Consider the following 12,796-nt stretch of genomic DNA (forward strand, 5'->3'; position numbering starts at 1 on the left):
CATCTCCCAGGTCTCCATGTTCCCCACTTACCTGTGGGTTTTGCTCACCTGTCCCCATTGAACCTAGTTTAAAGTGCTTTTCTAATGCCAAGTGAAACCCATTAGAAACCTAATTGTCACTAAGCAAGTGCAGTGGTATTCTTTAGATTACAACTGGATTTGGCCCCTGGTTATTTAGTGTCAATTGTCCCGTCAAGCAATGTCAACATGAAACCTAGTCAGTTTTTGAAGGGAGAAGCGGGAAGTACTTTTGGATACCAGCTTTAACAAAATTACTCCTCTCCCCCACCCCCCAACTTTAAAAAGAGCTATTCGGTTGTATATGCACAAAGGAAACAGTCAAAGTAAACTATCAGAGGGAAACTGACCATAAACAATGCTTTCAAGGGTTAGTGTAACAAATCTTTTCTTCAAAATGTCTGTCAGTTTCAATAATCTTAGGAAAAGTTACCTGTCTGAATTTAAGGATTGTGCCTTTAAAGATAGGAAGGATGAAACATTAAAAACTAGAATTGGTAATGAGATGTTCCTATAACTTAAACTGAAGTAGAAGAAAACAGCATACAGAGCTGTTTTAACAGCATGTGTGTCCAGTTCTGTTGCAGCGCCTCTTACCTTCAGTTGAGGGTCTAAAGTACTCTTCAGACTCAGTGACTACTGTTGGATCATTTATATCAACTGCCATTTCAGTTTTCTTGCAATTGGCTTCATGTTCTTGATCAGCCAAAAGGGATGTTCCACTGCCAATTAAAGGCAAGTTATCTTGACTGTGGGCATTAACTGGTGAAGTATTTGAGCTTGCTTTTTTCTCCTGGAAGGCAGACATACACTTAGTTTGTAATATGGAACACTGGGAGTATGAGTGGCATAGCGTATTTATGGCACTTAAAACACATTAGTGATGGTTAAATCAGTTTGTTATACAACAGTTAAAAAGGTTAGCCAGAATAGAGTCCATGGGAAAGATTTCAACAGCAGCAGGAATTTGTTAACCCAATACATTGTGTTAATCCTCATCATCAAGCAGAACGTTAAGTTTTCAGTCTCTGCACTTTATGCAGTCAACTAAATCAAGAGATTTTAGATAGATATGTTCCATGATACTGATTTGATCCCTTAATTTACGTCAGGCTGAGTTTATGGATTTGCACAGATAGGGCCCAACCCCTCTTTTCAATGGTTTTTAAAAATCAATTTTGTTTTCACTGTAGAAGTCTGAGGATCTGTAAGAGTTACAGTTATAGGCTGAAGGGAATGCAAGAAGGGGAGAACAGCAATTTTATTAGAAATAGAGAACTGGTTTAACATAACGGTTTTACCAAGAACTGGATATCTTAAATATAGATACACATTACCATAGTTAGTTCTCTTGTAGATTCCTCTTCAATTTTTGCTTGAACTACAGACTTGTCTTCATCTTCGCTTGGTTTTTCTTCAGGGAAGTTACTAAAACAGTTAAAGTCATAGTAATCTAGTCAGTTCAAAGGTCTAAACATGTTCCTAGACCTGGCTAAGAGTCATTTAAACATAGGAAGTTTGACAGCTTGCCTTACCCCCATCCCACCACTGATAATAATGGTCTCTAAATAGCAACAAGCTCTCCATTAACAAAAACAATCAGCAGGTAAGAATGAATTTACATACCTCTCCCATGAAAGCTAGAATACTATCATGGATGTACAGAAAGTCATGACTGCCATAGACTCGCCAAACAGCCTTTTCCATTAACAAAAAGCAGGGAGATTAGATTTAAAGGAGTTTCTACTTCTAAAACCTGCAGCATTTCTGTGAAAACTGCTCTGTTTGAGTTAAACCCCAGAATGCAAAGGTTTCCCACCCTCCTTTTAACAGAGAAATATCCATAGCAATGTTTTTATGGACACTCCATAAAGCCTCACTGTAGCAGTCCAATACTTCAGCTGATGGCAGTGTAAATTTAATATTTATCCTAAGTTTAACAGTAATAGGTGGCTCTGTATGTGTGACCAGGACAGTGAACACATAATACTCATTCCTGTCAAATGAACATATCAAATGAAAGATTCTACTCTGGATAAACAGCTAGTTGTTTCCAATATGTTCCATAGTAAAGTTGTTAGCATATAAGTGGTTAAAATTGGACTTCAGAATTCAAACACAAAAACACCCTACCCCCTAATATTAACTAAAGGAGGAAAACTCCAGTCCCTTGATATTACCACTTTTTCTTCCAGCTCCAGATTTTGTGAGAAGCATTTATATTACAGATAGTGTTCACAACAGAAAGCAGTGTTAACTCCCTATTATAGAATAATAGGATGAACAGAAGTGTCATTTCTTCCTTGCTCGCTCTTGTCCTATGCCCTAAGAATATTAGGGGTAGGTACCAGAGGTGAAGTTCTGACCCCACTGAGGAATTGGATTTTAGGCTAACAGTGTCAAACAGAACAATTGTCCAGTCTGTTCCACTCCCTGCTACTGAACCAGCCATTATCTGGTAGCTCTCCAAGCTTTAACATCTACAGTGGAAGGAGTGTGACAGATCAGTATATCTACCCTGTTTCCCATTCAATTTTTATTTTGAAGGAGTAGTGGAGGCAATGGTGAAGGGAGAGCAGGCACACAGATCTGATGCTTTTTTATCTTTCGCTTTCTAAAGCAAGACAGTCTAAATAAAAATACCTCTATCTCAACACACACAAAAATCTATTCACAGGCACAAGCACAGATTTCTCAGAACTGTACAGATTTCTGCACTCATGAATTTTTGGCATCATCTTGCCCTGAAATGTCTTTGAGGCAGTTCTACAAGTTCAATCATCAAGATTTACTTACTGAGTTTCAGGCACTATTTCTTCAGCAGTCTCATCTGCAACAATTCTGTTAATCTGCTCTGTTGGAAGAGATTCCCTTTTTGGTAAGGTGCTATCCTGTTCCTCTTGCTGATTAGCTTTTTCAGTGTTGGGTTTAGGGCATTTGGGTGAGCTAGAAACTTTGGAACCTCCTCCAAATGGATTAAAATTTGGATCATCAAATTTTTCCCAGTCAAAGTTATAAGATGCACTGGAAACAGGAGTTTCATTTTCTGTTTTACTCTTGCTTTTTGCCTCTGAGTTCTCCAGTGTTTTCCCTAGAGCTATAGCAGTTTTCTTGGAAGGAGGCTTAATTCCAGGTCTTTTGCCTAGTTTCCTAGGAGGTGGCCTTTTACTAGATGCGTTATCAGTGAAGTCAAATTCTAGTTTTACAGATTCAGCCTTGGAGAAACTAGCCTGTTCTTCAGGCTTTGACTCTTTTGTTGAAGTTCTTTCTGCTACTGGGGAATTCTGTAGCTTTAATCCACTAGTTTTGAAAGTATGTGTTACATCAGCGCTGTTAGGATCAAGGCTGTAGGACCCTTGAACAGGTAGTGGAGAGTTCTGTGTTTGTGTTGATCCATTGGAAGAATTGGTTTTGCTGACTTCAGAGGTGGTCTTTATATCCTGGTCAGTGTCATTAGGAATTGGTTTGGATTCATTACCTGACATTACTACATCCATGGAAACAGTTTCTTTTGTCACACCAATAAGGGTGTCTGCATTTAGATTTGTTCTCTCGGACACTGCAGCAGTCAGTGGGGAAGTAACAGGAAGTGTTTCATCCAGTGACAGAGAATTTGTATCATTTTTCTCAGAAACCTTTTCAGGGTTGCTAGATAATATAGCAGACTTTTTTAGGCTCTCATGAGAATTCTGCATCTGAGAGGAACTCTGGAATGGATTGATGTTGTTTAAGTTATCAAAATCAATGCTGTATGTACCACAGCTTTTCACTGGCATCTCATCGTCTGGATAAGGAGTGACACTGGCTTCCTCCTGCACTTGTTCATTTTCTCTAGTAGTCTTAATCTCAAATTCAGTTGCTTGTTGATTTCTGTTACAAAGAAATAAAGTCAGTGTTAAAATAGCTAGCTAATTATAAATTAAGACACCATTTAAAAAAAACCATTTTCAAACTCATATGCCGGAATTTGCAAAGCTTTATGCTATACAAAAAGAATCGAATGCGAGAGGGTTGAGATCACCATAAAAGCAAGAGAATTTGACCGATTTCTAAAGAGCCTACCACCCTGGTATCTTGCTGTTCAGGGATTAGAGAAAAGCCAGCAAGATCTGTCCTAAAGAAGTCAGTTCTCCTCCACCGCATTGTGCTCATATAGAAACACATGGTTGAGTCCCCTTCTTTTTCTCTTCAACCCCACCCAGGAATGCTTTACAAGAGAGGTTGAAATTCAGAGCATAACTCTGGATAGGCTGAATATGTACTGCAGCAGTAAAGAACCAGTAGTACTAAAAACCCCTACAATATTTAGTCAGGAATGTGTACCATTACTTGTATCTACTGTAAATATTCATATAGGCTTTGTAAGAATGGGGGGTGACCATCAGCATAATCTATCAAGTAATAACATGACTCACTTCTTCCATTCCATCCTTTGCTTTCTCTAGTCACTGTTGACCCCCCGCATCCCCTGCTGTCAGTAAACACTCCCTCCCCTCCCCAGAAATCTATGAAACATGTATGCCAGAATTTCATAGACTGCTCTGATTACAGAAGTTGAATGCTAAGACTTACTAAAAACAGAGAGGCAAGGAAAAACACAAGGAAGAGGGGAAGAGATATGACTGACTGCTATAAGTGAATAGATTATAGAAAGATTATGCATGATCACAGACACATTCCCATGTCACCCCTGAGCTCAAGTTCGCTTATTTATAACTCATGTACAGACTATAGAGCATTAAGACATTACTTCCTGAAAAAGTATTTCCTCCCATTGTTTTGCCTCTTTTGTAAAAGAAAGTACGAAAATAGTTATATGAATGCCACACACAGAAAAGCTATACAGGAAAACATAATTAAAAGCCAACCAGTTAAAGTTCCAGCGTGATAAAATTGGAAGCAAGAAAGGATATGGTTCACTATGGTCTCCCCACCCTGTGAGTCTCTGCAAGACTTGTTGTTTAAGTAATCAGACCCCTCCCATCTTCTTTCAGTACTTAACCAATACGAGCCTGAGAACTATGCACCACAGTGCCATTCTTTGAAAGTTTCCGTCTGTAGTGCTTTCTTCTTCCTAGTCCTAAAGGACGTCTGGATGCTCCTTACCACAAATACAGCACTAGACTGTGCAGCAACACAAGCAGTCTCATTGATGCATGGGGAAAGGGAAAGGAAACACAACAAAAGCACTCTGTTAGTCTATAAGGTGCCACAGGACTCTTTGCTGCTTTTACAGCAAAAGCAGTAGCTCTTGAGATGCTGTTATTTGTGCCTGAATCATGACTGTACAACACCATCAATAAATGTTCCACTTTGCCATTGTAGAAGTCACTTAATCCCTGCATGTCAGACCTGGACATTTAGAGATATAGGAGCAAGAAGTTCAGTTGGCATATGAATTACAACTAAGATCTAGATCCAAATACTGCTGTTCAGTTCAGAGGGGCTGCATGGGTTTGAGATCAGAATTTGACCACTAGTCAAAGACTATCCAGTTCTTTTTAGACAGCTTGGAGATAATGATTTTCTGGAGGGGGGGCGAGGAAAGCCATATAAGTAGGGTTTTCAAGGAATTAAATTAATCACGATTAATCGTGCAGTTAAACAGAATGCCATTATTTAAATATTTTTGGATGTTTTCCACATTTTCAAATATATTGATTTCAATTACACCACAGAATATAAAGTGTACAGTGCTCACTTTATATTATTTTTTATTTCAAATATTTGGCACTGTAGAAAAATAGTATTTTTCAATTCACTTAATACAAGTACTGTAGTGTAATATGTTTATAATGAAAGTTGAACTTACAAATGTAGAACTATGCACAAAAAATAACTGCATTCAGAAACAAAACAATGTAAAAATTTTAGAGTCTACAAGTCCACTCTGTCCTACTTGAGCCAATTGCTCACACAAGACAAGTTTGGTTACAGTCTGCAGGACATAATGCTGCCCACTTGTTTACAATGTCACTTGAAGTGAGAACGCATACAACAGTAGCACTGTGTAGCCGCATTGCAAGGTATTTTATGCCAGATATACTAAACATTTGGTGCCCAAAGCTAAGGGCATATGCCGGATCTGCAGAAATGCTTCAATGCTGATATGCGTGTTTAAAAATAATGCATCAATTAATTTTGACTGAACTCCTTGGGGAGATTGTAGGTCTCTGCTCGTTTTAGTCGCCTTCTGACATATATTTCGTGTTATAGTCTCAGATGATAACCCAGATTCTTATTTTAGAACACTTTCACTGCAGATTCGACACAATGCAAGAAAGTACTAATGTGACATTCTAAAGATAGCTACAGCACTCGACTCCAGGTTTTAAGAATCTGAAGTGCTTCCAAAAATCTGAGAGGACGAGTGTAGAGCGTGCTTTCAAAGTCTTTAAAGAGCCAACACTCCTTCATGCAGAAACTACACCCAAAACATCAAAAAAGAAAATCAACCTTTTGCTAGCAGCTTTTGAGTCAGATGCTGAAAATGAACATGCATCGGTCCAGTACTTCTTTGGATTGTTATTAAGCCGAACCATCATGCATGGTGCATGACCTCTGGAATGGTGGCTGAAGCATGAAGGACATATGAATTTTTAGTGCATCTAGCACGTAAATATCTATTTGCAATGCTGCTACAACATGTGCATGCGAATGCCTGTTCACTTTCAGTGACATTGTAAACAGAGACAGGCAGCATTGCCTCCTGCTCATGTCAACAAACTTGTTTGTCTGAGCGACCTGGTTGAACAGTAGTAGGACTAAGTTTTACATTGTTAATAAACTGCGTTCAAAAATAAAACACAAAAATTCTACATTTGTAAGTTACACTTTCATGATAAAAGCAGCAAAGAGTCCTGTGGCACCTTATAGACGAACAGACGTATTGGATCATGAGCTTTTGTAGGTGAATACCCACTTCGTCGGATGCATGTGGCTATGCATCCAGCGAAGTGGGTATTCACCTACAAAAGCTCATGCTCCAATACGTCTGTTCGTCTATAAGGTGCCACAGGACTCTTTGCTGCTTTTACAGATCCAGACTAAACGCAGCAACCCCTCAGATACTTGACTTCATGGTGAAGAGACTGCACTACAGTACTTGTATGAGGTGAATTGAAAAATACTATTTCTTTTGTTTATCATTTTTACAGTGCAAATATTTGTAATAAAACAAAGTGAGCACTGTACACTTTGTATTATGTGTTGTAATTGAAATCAATATACTTGAAAATGTAGAAAAACCATCAAAATATTTAACAAACAATAGAAATACCTATTGAAATTTAACAGTGTGATTAATTTTTGAGTTACTTGCATGAGTTAACTGCGATTAAATCGACAGCCCTACTTACGAGTACCACTGAAAAAAAAAATCTTAGCCATGTACATGTATTAAAAGGTGTAGGCTAAGGGCTTGTCTTCACAGCATCGTTTTATAGGTACAACTCAAGCATTGCCTCTAGTCAGACTCCTTTGACCAGTATCAGTGAAAGCGCTGGGAACAGAACACAGGAATTACTATTGTAGTACTGCTTATTACTAGGGTATTTTTGCTCCAGCTATGTAGGCTCCCCATATCATTTCTAATTTCAGCACCAGATTGCTCTTCTTGTACAATTTAGAACTTGCTGACAAGTATGGAAGTGTCAGAGTTGATTATCTTTCATTAGAAATTTGTCTGCATAGTGATCCTCAACATATATTGCATTCACAAACGAGTCACTCTTAATAGCCTTAATAATTTACAAGAAGATAGAGTATTACTCACGCAGCATTGTTGGATTCAGACAGATGAAGGTCTCCTAGAACTTCAGTACAATCATCTAGTGTGAAAGTAGTCTCAAGTTTGTTTTCCATACTAGGACTCAGGATTCTGTGAGTCTGAGGATCCCGCATAGGAGTTTGAAAAGTTACCTTTGCGGTGGAAAAACAACAAACAAAAAAAAAAAGTAGTTTCTGATTGAATATTTGTAAGCCCCCGACAAAAAACATACATGATTTGTTCTCTTAAGAGTGAGGTCCTGAAAGGGTGAGAAGGAAACAGCTAACATAAATGCAGACATACCTTCATAGCTTTTGATACACTTTTTGGTGGCAGATTTTCTTTCTGTGATGGACGAAGGATAGAAGGTCTCCCTGTGGACTCTGGTGACGGGAAAAGGAAGGAACAGCTTTCTGCCGTTAGATCATCGCTGATGTTTTCACCATTTAAAATCTGCAGACTCATTCTAGAAAATGAACACATTTACATGCCCACAACGTGAATGAGAGGGTGTGGTGAGACAACTGTGCTTTCAGATAACAGTCAGCCTGGCATGCTAGTGAAAGACTAACAGACACAGAACTGAGTTTTACGAATATTCTAAATCCTTATGCAAGTTAACATACTACAATACATTGAAAAAGCAGATACATACAATATTACATCAGCAATTTTGCCTTTTAAACACAACATGGTCACTACAGTTCTCTTCCCTCCCCTCTCTTCACCCAAACCTGACAGGAATGTGCAGGCATGCAGTTGTCATGACATTCAAGCTAGGCGTAGCCATAGTTTTTGCAGGGGAAAGAGAATGCCTGCTAAATTTCTACATTTTATTTATAATGCATCATGATTAAGTTCTAGAAACTCCTTATTTGAGCAGAGCTTTTGATAATTAATATTCTGAAATGGTTCAGAAGGCATATAGGTGTAATATGCATTTCTTCCAACTTTCTCAGGATGTCAGTTTTTCATCCTCCTCAAATATAAATTGTGACTCAACAGTTCAAGCAGACACAATAAGACACGTAGAACCATAGGGTCATATTTACATAAATACTATGTATAATATTTTAGCATGAGAACCAGAAGAGCTTTATAGGGAATATAATTTTTCCATTCAATGTTACCTTTGATATAAAGGAGCTGATACACAGCTCATCGGACTTTGTAGGCTGATTGGTTTTGAGTGATCTAGGGGAGCACAATTTATAGTATGCTTACTTTTCAGTGGGTTTTATGTCAAGGACAAAAGAAGGGTAAGTTTAGAGCACAGTGAAAGCAAGTAGTCAATAATTATTATAAAAATGCTAGTGTTTTTGATCCTGTCACTGGACTCTAACTCTAGCGATTTCTGACAGACACTCTTTTCATTAAGTATCAGAGGGGTAGCTGCGTTAGTCTGGATCTCTAAAAAGCAGAGTCCTATGGCACCTTAGTCTGTGCCACAGGACTTTGTTGTTCTTTTCATTAGTCTGTCTTTTTGTGCTTAAGACTGTGATAATAGTTACAGATGCTTAGTATTACTCTTGAGTGTTTAAGAGCTATCTATGAGGGGGTTTTTTGTTTTGTTTTAAATGGACAGGGTATGCAAGAAAGTTTAAAAAGAATAGCAGATGTGTTAAATCCTGCTAGTCGTCTTGTTTTAAAGGGACAGTGTCAATTCAAACTTTGGCCCCAAATTACAGCTCTGACAATCAAGTGAAGTTAACCTCATTGCTTTTTGTCCAAGCCAAAGGTGTGTGAGGGGTGAACATGCACAGAAACCTGTGAGCAGCAGTGAACTGAATTTTTAGAGTTTTAGTTGTTATTCTAAGTAGTCAGTACATAAAATAGAAAGTTTAAGATAAGATTTAAGTTGACAGCATCCTTTTAATACCAGATCTTTTTTTTTTTTTTTTTACACAAGAAGGACCATTCAAAAACTTGTTTACTTATTCAATGTAGCTGCCTTTCCTTGTGCTGGAAAAGGCAATAAAAGACCACTAAAAGATACATGATGTGCACAACAGGGATCCAGTATTAAGTTAAAGATACCACACACACACCCACCCAGATTTCCATACATTAGCAACCATTTCTACATTCTGAAACAAAGGCATTGTAAATACTTGATCTCTGAAGTAGTGTTGCAGAGAGTGGACTACTTTAATGTAAGATTTGGTTGAGATCTTACCTACACAAGTTAATTGCTGTGAAAACTATAACTTGATCCAGTTGCATAAATATTAGTATACCATAAGATACAACTGAATAAGAATTGTTACACGTAAATGTGATTGAGTTAGTATGTGAAAGCCATCATTAAGTTTTCTGCCTTGTATATATAAAATCTCAACAATTTAACATTTAAGTGCTTTAGGTTTTAGTGAAGGAGATAATTAAATGCATTGGTGCCAATCTGCAACTGCATATTCAAAGTTGTCAATATCATTAGATAAAAAGGTCAACTCAAGTTTCTCAGACCAAGAGCTGTGTATGCCTCAGAATGCACAAAACCTGAAATTAGAAGATGCGCAGTTAAAACTGTTTAGTAGTACATTTTGGCATATATGTCAAACTTTAAGATCATGGCAACAGGGTACCCAAATACTCATATAGTTGTGCATACTTAAAAGTTTGCATTGAATATTCAGCATAGAGAGAAGAGACTTCTATGGAGCATCATAAGTAATGCCTTCAGTTGTTCAGCAGAACACAAGACATGAGGAACAAGTAGCTTCAGTGCTTTGCGGGCCCAGTGTGCTATCCTGGCATGTGCATGTTGTCTATGTACAGTTCATAGAACAGTAGCTCTCAACCCACAGACCACTTGGTGCCCCATCTGCACATAGCTACAGCCCATACGACATCCTCAGGGCCATACAGATAGTACTGTATATATTGTGTGGATGTGGCCCACGTAACACACAGAGCTGGATATGTGACCCACAATGGTAAATAGGTTGAGAATCAGTCGAAGAATAACATTGATATTTAAAGATACCATGGGCACATGTGTAAAACATGCCACATTGCCAAAGAAAAGTAGTTTTTAAAAAAATATTTAGCTCTTAGATTTAGCACTCAGTAAGAGCATAGTCATTGGGATGTCAATACCAACGTAAAAGAAAAACAAACATTTAAGTTAGCAGCAAATGTAAATGAAAATCGATTTTCATTTACAACTATAAGAGAGGATTGCTAGTTTGATTTTCTCAGACTTCCCAACCACAAAAAGTCATCATGTTTAGTAAGTTCCAGCCCCAAAGGCAAGCCCGCAAAAGTAATACACAACTCAAAGGAACGGGCTTACAGTGACACACCCTCACCAGTGAGCAGAGGAGATCCCGATCATGCCATTGCTAAATCAGCTGATGATTAAACCCCCTGTCCCTCCCCCACTCCCCTGTAACGCATTTCACGGGAACAAAAGATGGGCTTTTTTTCTGGTGAATCACCAAGGCGTTCGGTTACCAGCCGAGCCAATAATGGAGCAGCGAGTGCCACACCGAGCAGCCACAGACCTTACCCCTGAGCTGAAACAACGGGGAAAGGAGAACAGACTCGAGAGAGCGAAGAAGGGGCGACGGGAGGTTGTGAGGCTTAGAGGCCGATAGACGAACGCCGCCCCACCCCCCGTCAGGACGCCTTCACCGTAGCGTCGCTGCATGAGCCAAACCCGCCAGGCCGAGGGAGTCTCATTAGTCCCCCACCCTAACATACAAACAACCCCCTCCTCTCGCACATCGCCCTCTCAGCCCCACACCACACCCCAGACTCCCTCAGCGGGTAACCCACCCCGACACCTCAGCGCCTCTCACACCACCCCGCCCCGCCGGCTTCCCCGCAACCGAGGAAGAGGAATGAGTATTGTACGTGTTATGTAACTTGTCTGTGTTCATGCCACGAACCATTTGCAAAGGGAGAATTTTAGAAAATTAAACCTGCAGATTAAGAACCAGGACCATCCCCTGAGCTTCCAAACACAACCGTGCCCCACACAAAGCCTAGCACTGGTGCTTCCAGAACCCCTCCCTCCCGGAAGATCCAGCGCTGCCTTGGAGACTCCCAACAGCAGCCGCGTGCTTGTGGGAGTACTTTAGACAATCATGAGTTCAGGCTAGCGTCACCAGGCTAGGGCGATGGTTGTAACCACGAAAGCCGAGCTAGAGTTCGCGGCGGGCGGGAAGGCTGCTCACGGCCCGGGGATCCTCTCCTGGCTTTGCAACCAGCTGTAGCTTCCCGCCCCTGGGACGGTCCCGAGCGGCATCTGCAGGGGGCTGGTCTCCGTGGCGGAGCCACGCCACGGATCGCCGCCTTCGGTCTCGCCGCACACTTCCTCTCCAGGAACTGCGCGGGCGCCGGGCCGGGCCGGGCCGGACTCAGCCGCGTCTGGAGCGGCCGGGCCGGGCGGGCCGGGCGCGGGGCCATGGAGAGAGCCCCGCCGTCACCTTCACTTTGGCCTATTGGTGTTCGCCGTCTGCTTCGTGTTCTACCCCAACAGAGTTCCGTCGGCCGGGCTACCGTGCAGAACTGCTGGCCGGTCTGGCTGGGCAGCGAGGACGCGGGCCTTCTCCACTACCACCTGCGAGACCGGACCATGCTGGCCCACGGCCTGCTGCCGCTCGGTGAGGCGGGGCGGGAGCCGGGCTGGGAGCGGGGCTGGGGAAGCAGCTGAGGGATTCGCGGAGCGGGGGATCTGAGGAGGGTAGCTGAAGTGGGGGCTGCAGGGAAGGACTGTGGGGAGGGGAGAGTTGCAGGGAGGGAGATTAGCCAGGGGACTGTAGAGGCGAGGGAGAGTAAGCAGGCGGGAGGCGGGGGCTGTGAGGAAGGACTAGGGGAGAATAGTGGGGGGCTGTAGGGAGGAAGGCGGAAATGGTTGGGGACAGTAGCCAGAGGGCTGTAGGGGTGGGGGAAGGAGTAGTTGGGCGAACGATGGGGAAAGTGGTGGGAGCAGGAGAACGGGGGTGGTAGAGGATAGCGGGGGGGGGGGGGGGCTGAGGGAAGGGTGGAGGACGGCCACGGTCC

General features: G+C 41.4%; 1 protein-coding gene and 1 pseudogene across 1 annotated transcript in view; one reads left to right on the forward strand and one right to left on the reverse strand.

Moving 5' to 3' along the window:
- Positions 1–12,796, reverse strand: part of TACC3 (transforming acidic coiled-coil containing protein 3) — a 62,374-nt gene that overhangs the window by 33,016 nt on the left and 16,562 nt on the right. The window contains exons 2-6 of the mRNA XM_075066638.1: positions 8,090–8,252; positions 7,793–7,938; positions 2,815–3,888; positions 1,356–1,446; positions 616–811 (exon numbers count right to left, since the gene is read on the reverse strand). Coding sequence (XP_074922739.1) covers positions 616–811; positions 1,356–1,446; positions 2,815–3,888; positions 7,793–7,938; positions 8,090–8,251 — 1,669 coding nt within the window. The 5' untranslated portion in view covers position 8,252. The remainder of the gene's footprint in view (positions 1–615; positions 812–1,355; positions 1,447–2,814; positions 3,889–7,792; positions 7,939–8,089; positions 8,253–12,796) is intronic.
- LOC116818633 (transmembrane protein 129-like) overlaps positions 11,257–12,796 on the forward strand; it is a 25,721-nt pseudogene continuing 24,181 nt past the window's right edge.

The sequence above is a fragment of the Chelonoidis abingdonii genome, chromosome 5, assembly GCF_003597395.2.
Source record: "Chelonoidis abingdonii isolate Lonesome George chromosome 5, CheloAbing_2.0, whole genome shotgun sequence".
Lineage (NCBI taxonomy): Eukaryota > Metazoa > Chordata > Testudines > Testudinidae > Chelonoidis > Chelonoidis abingdonii.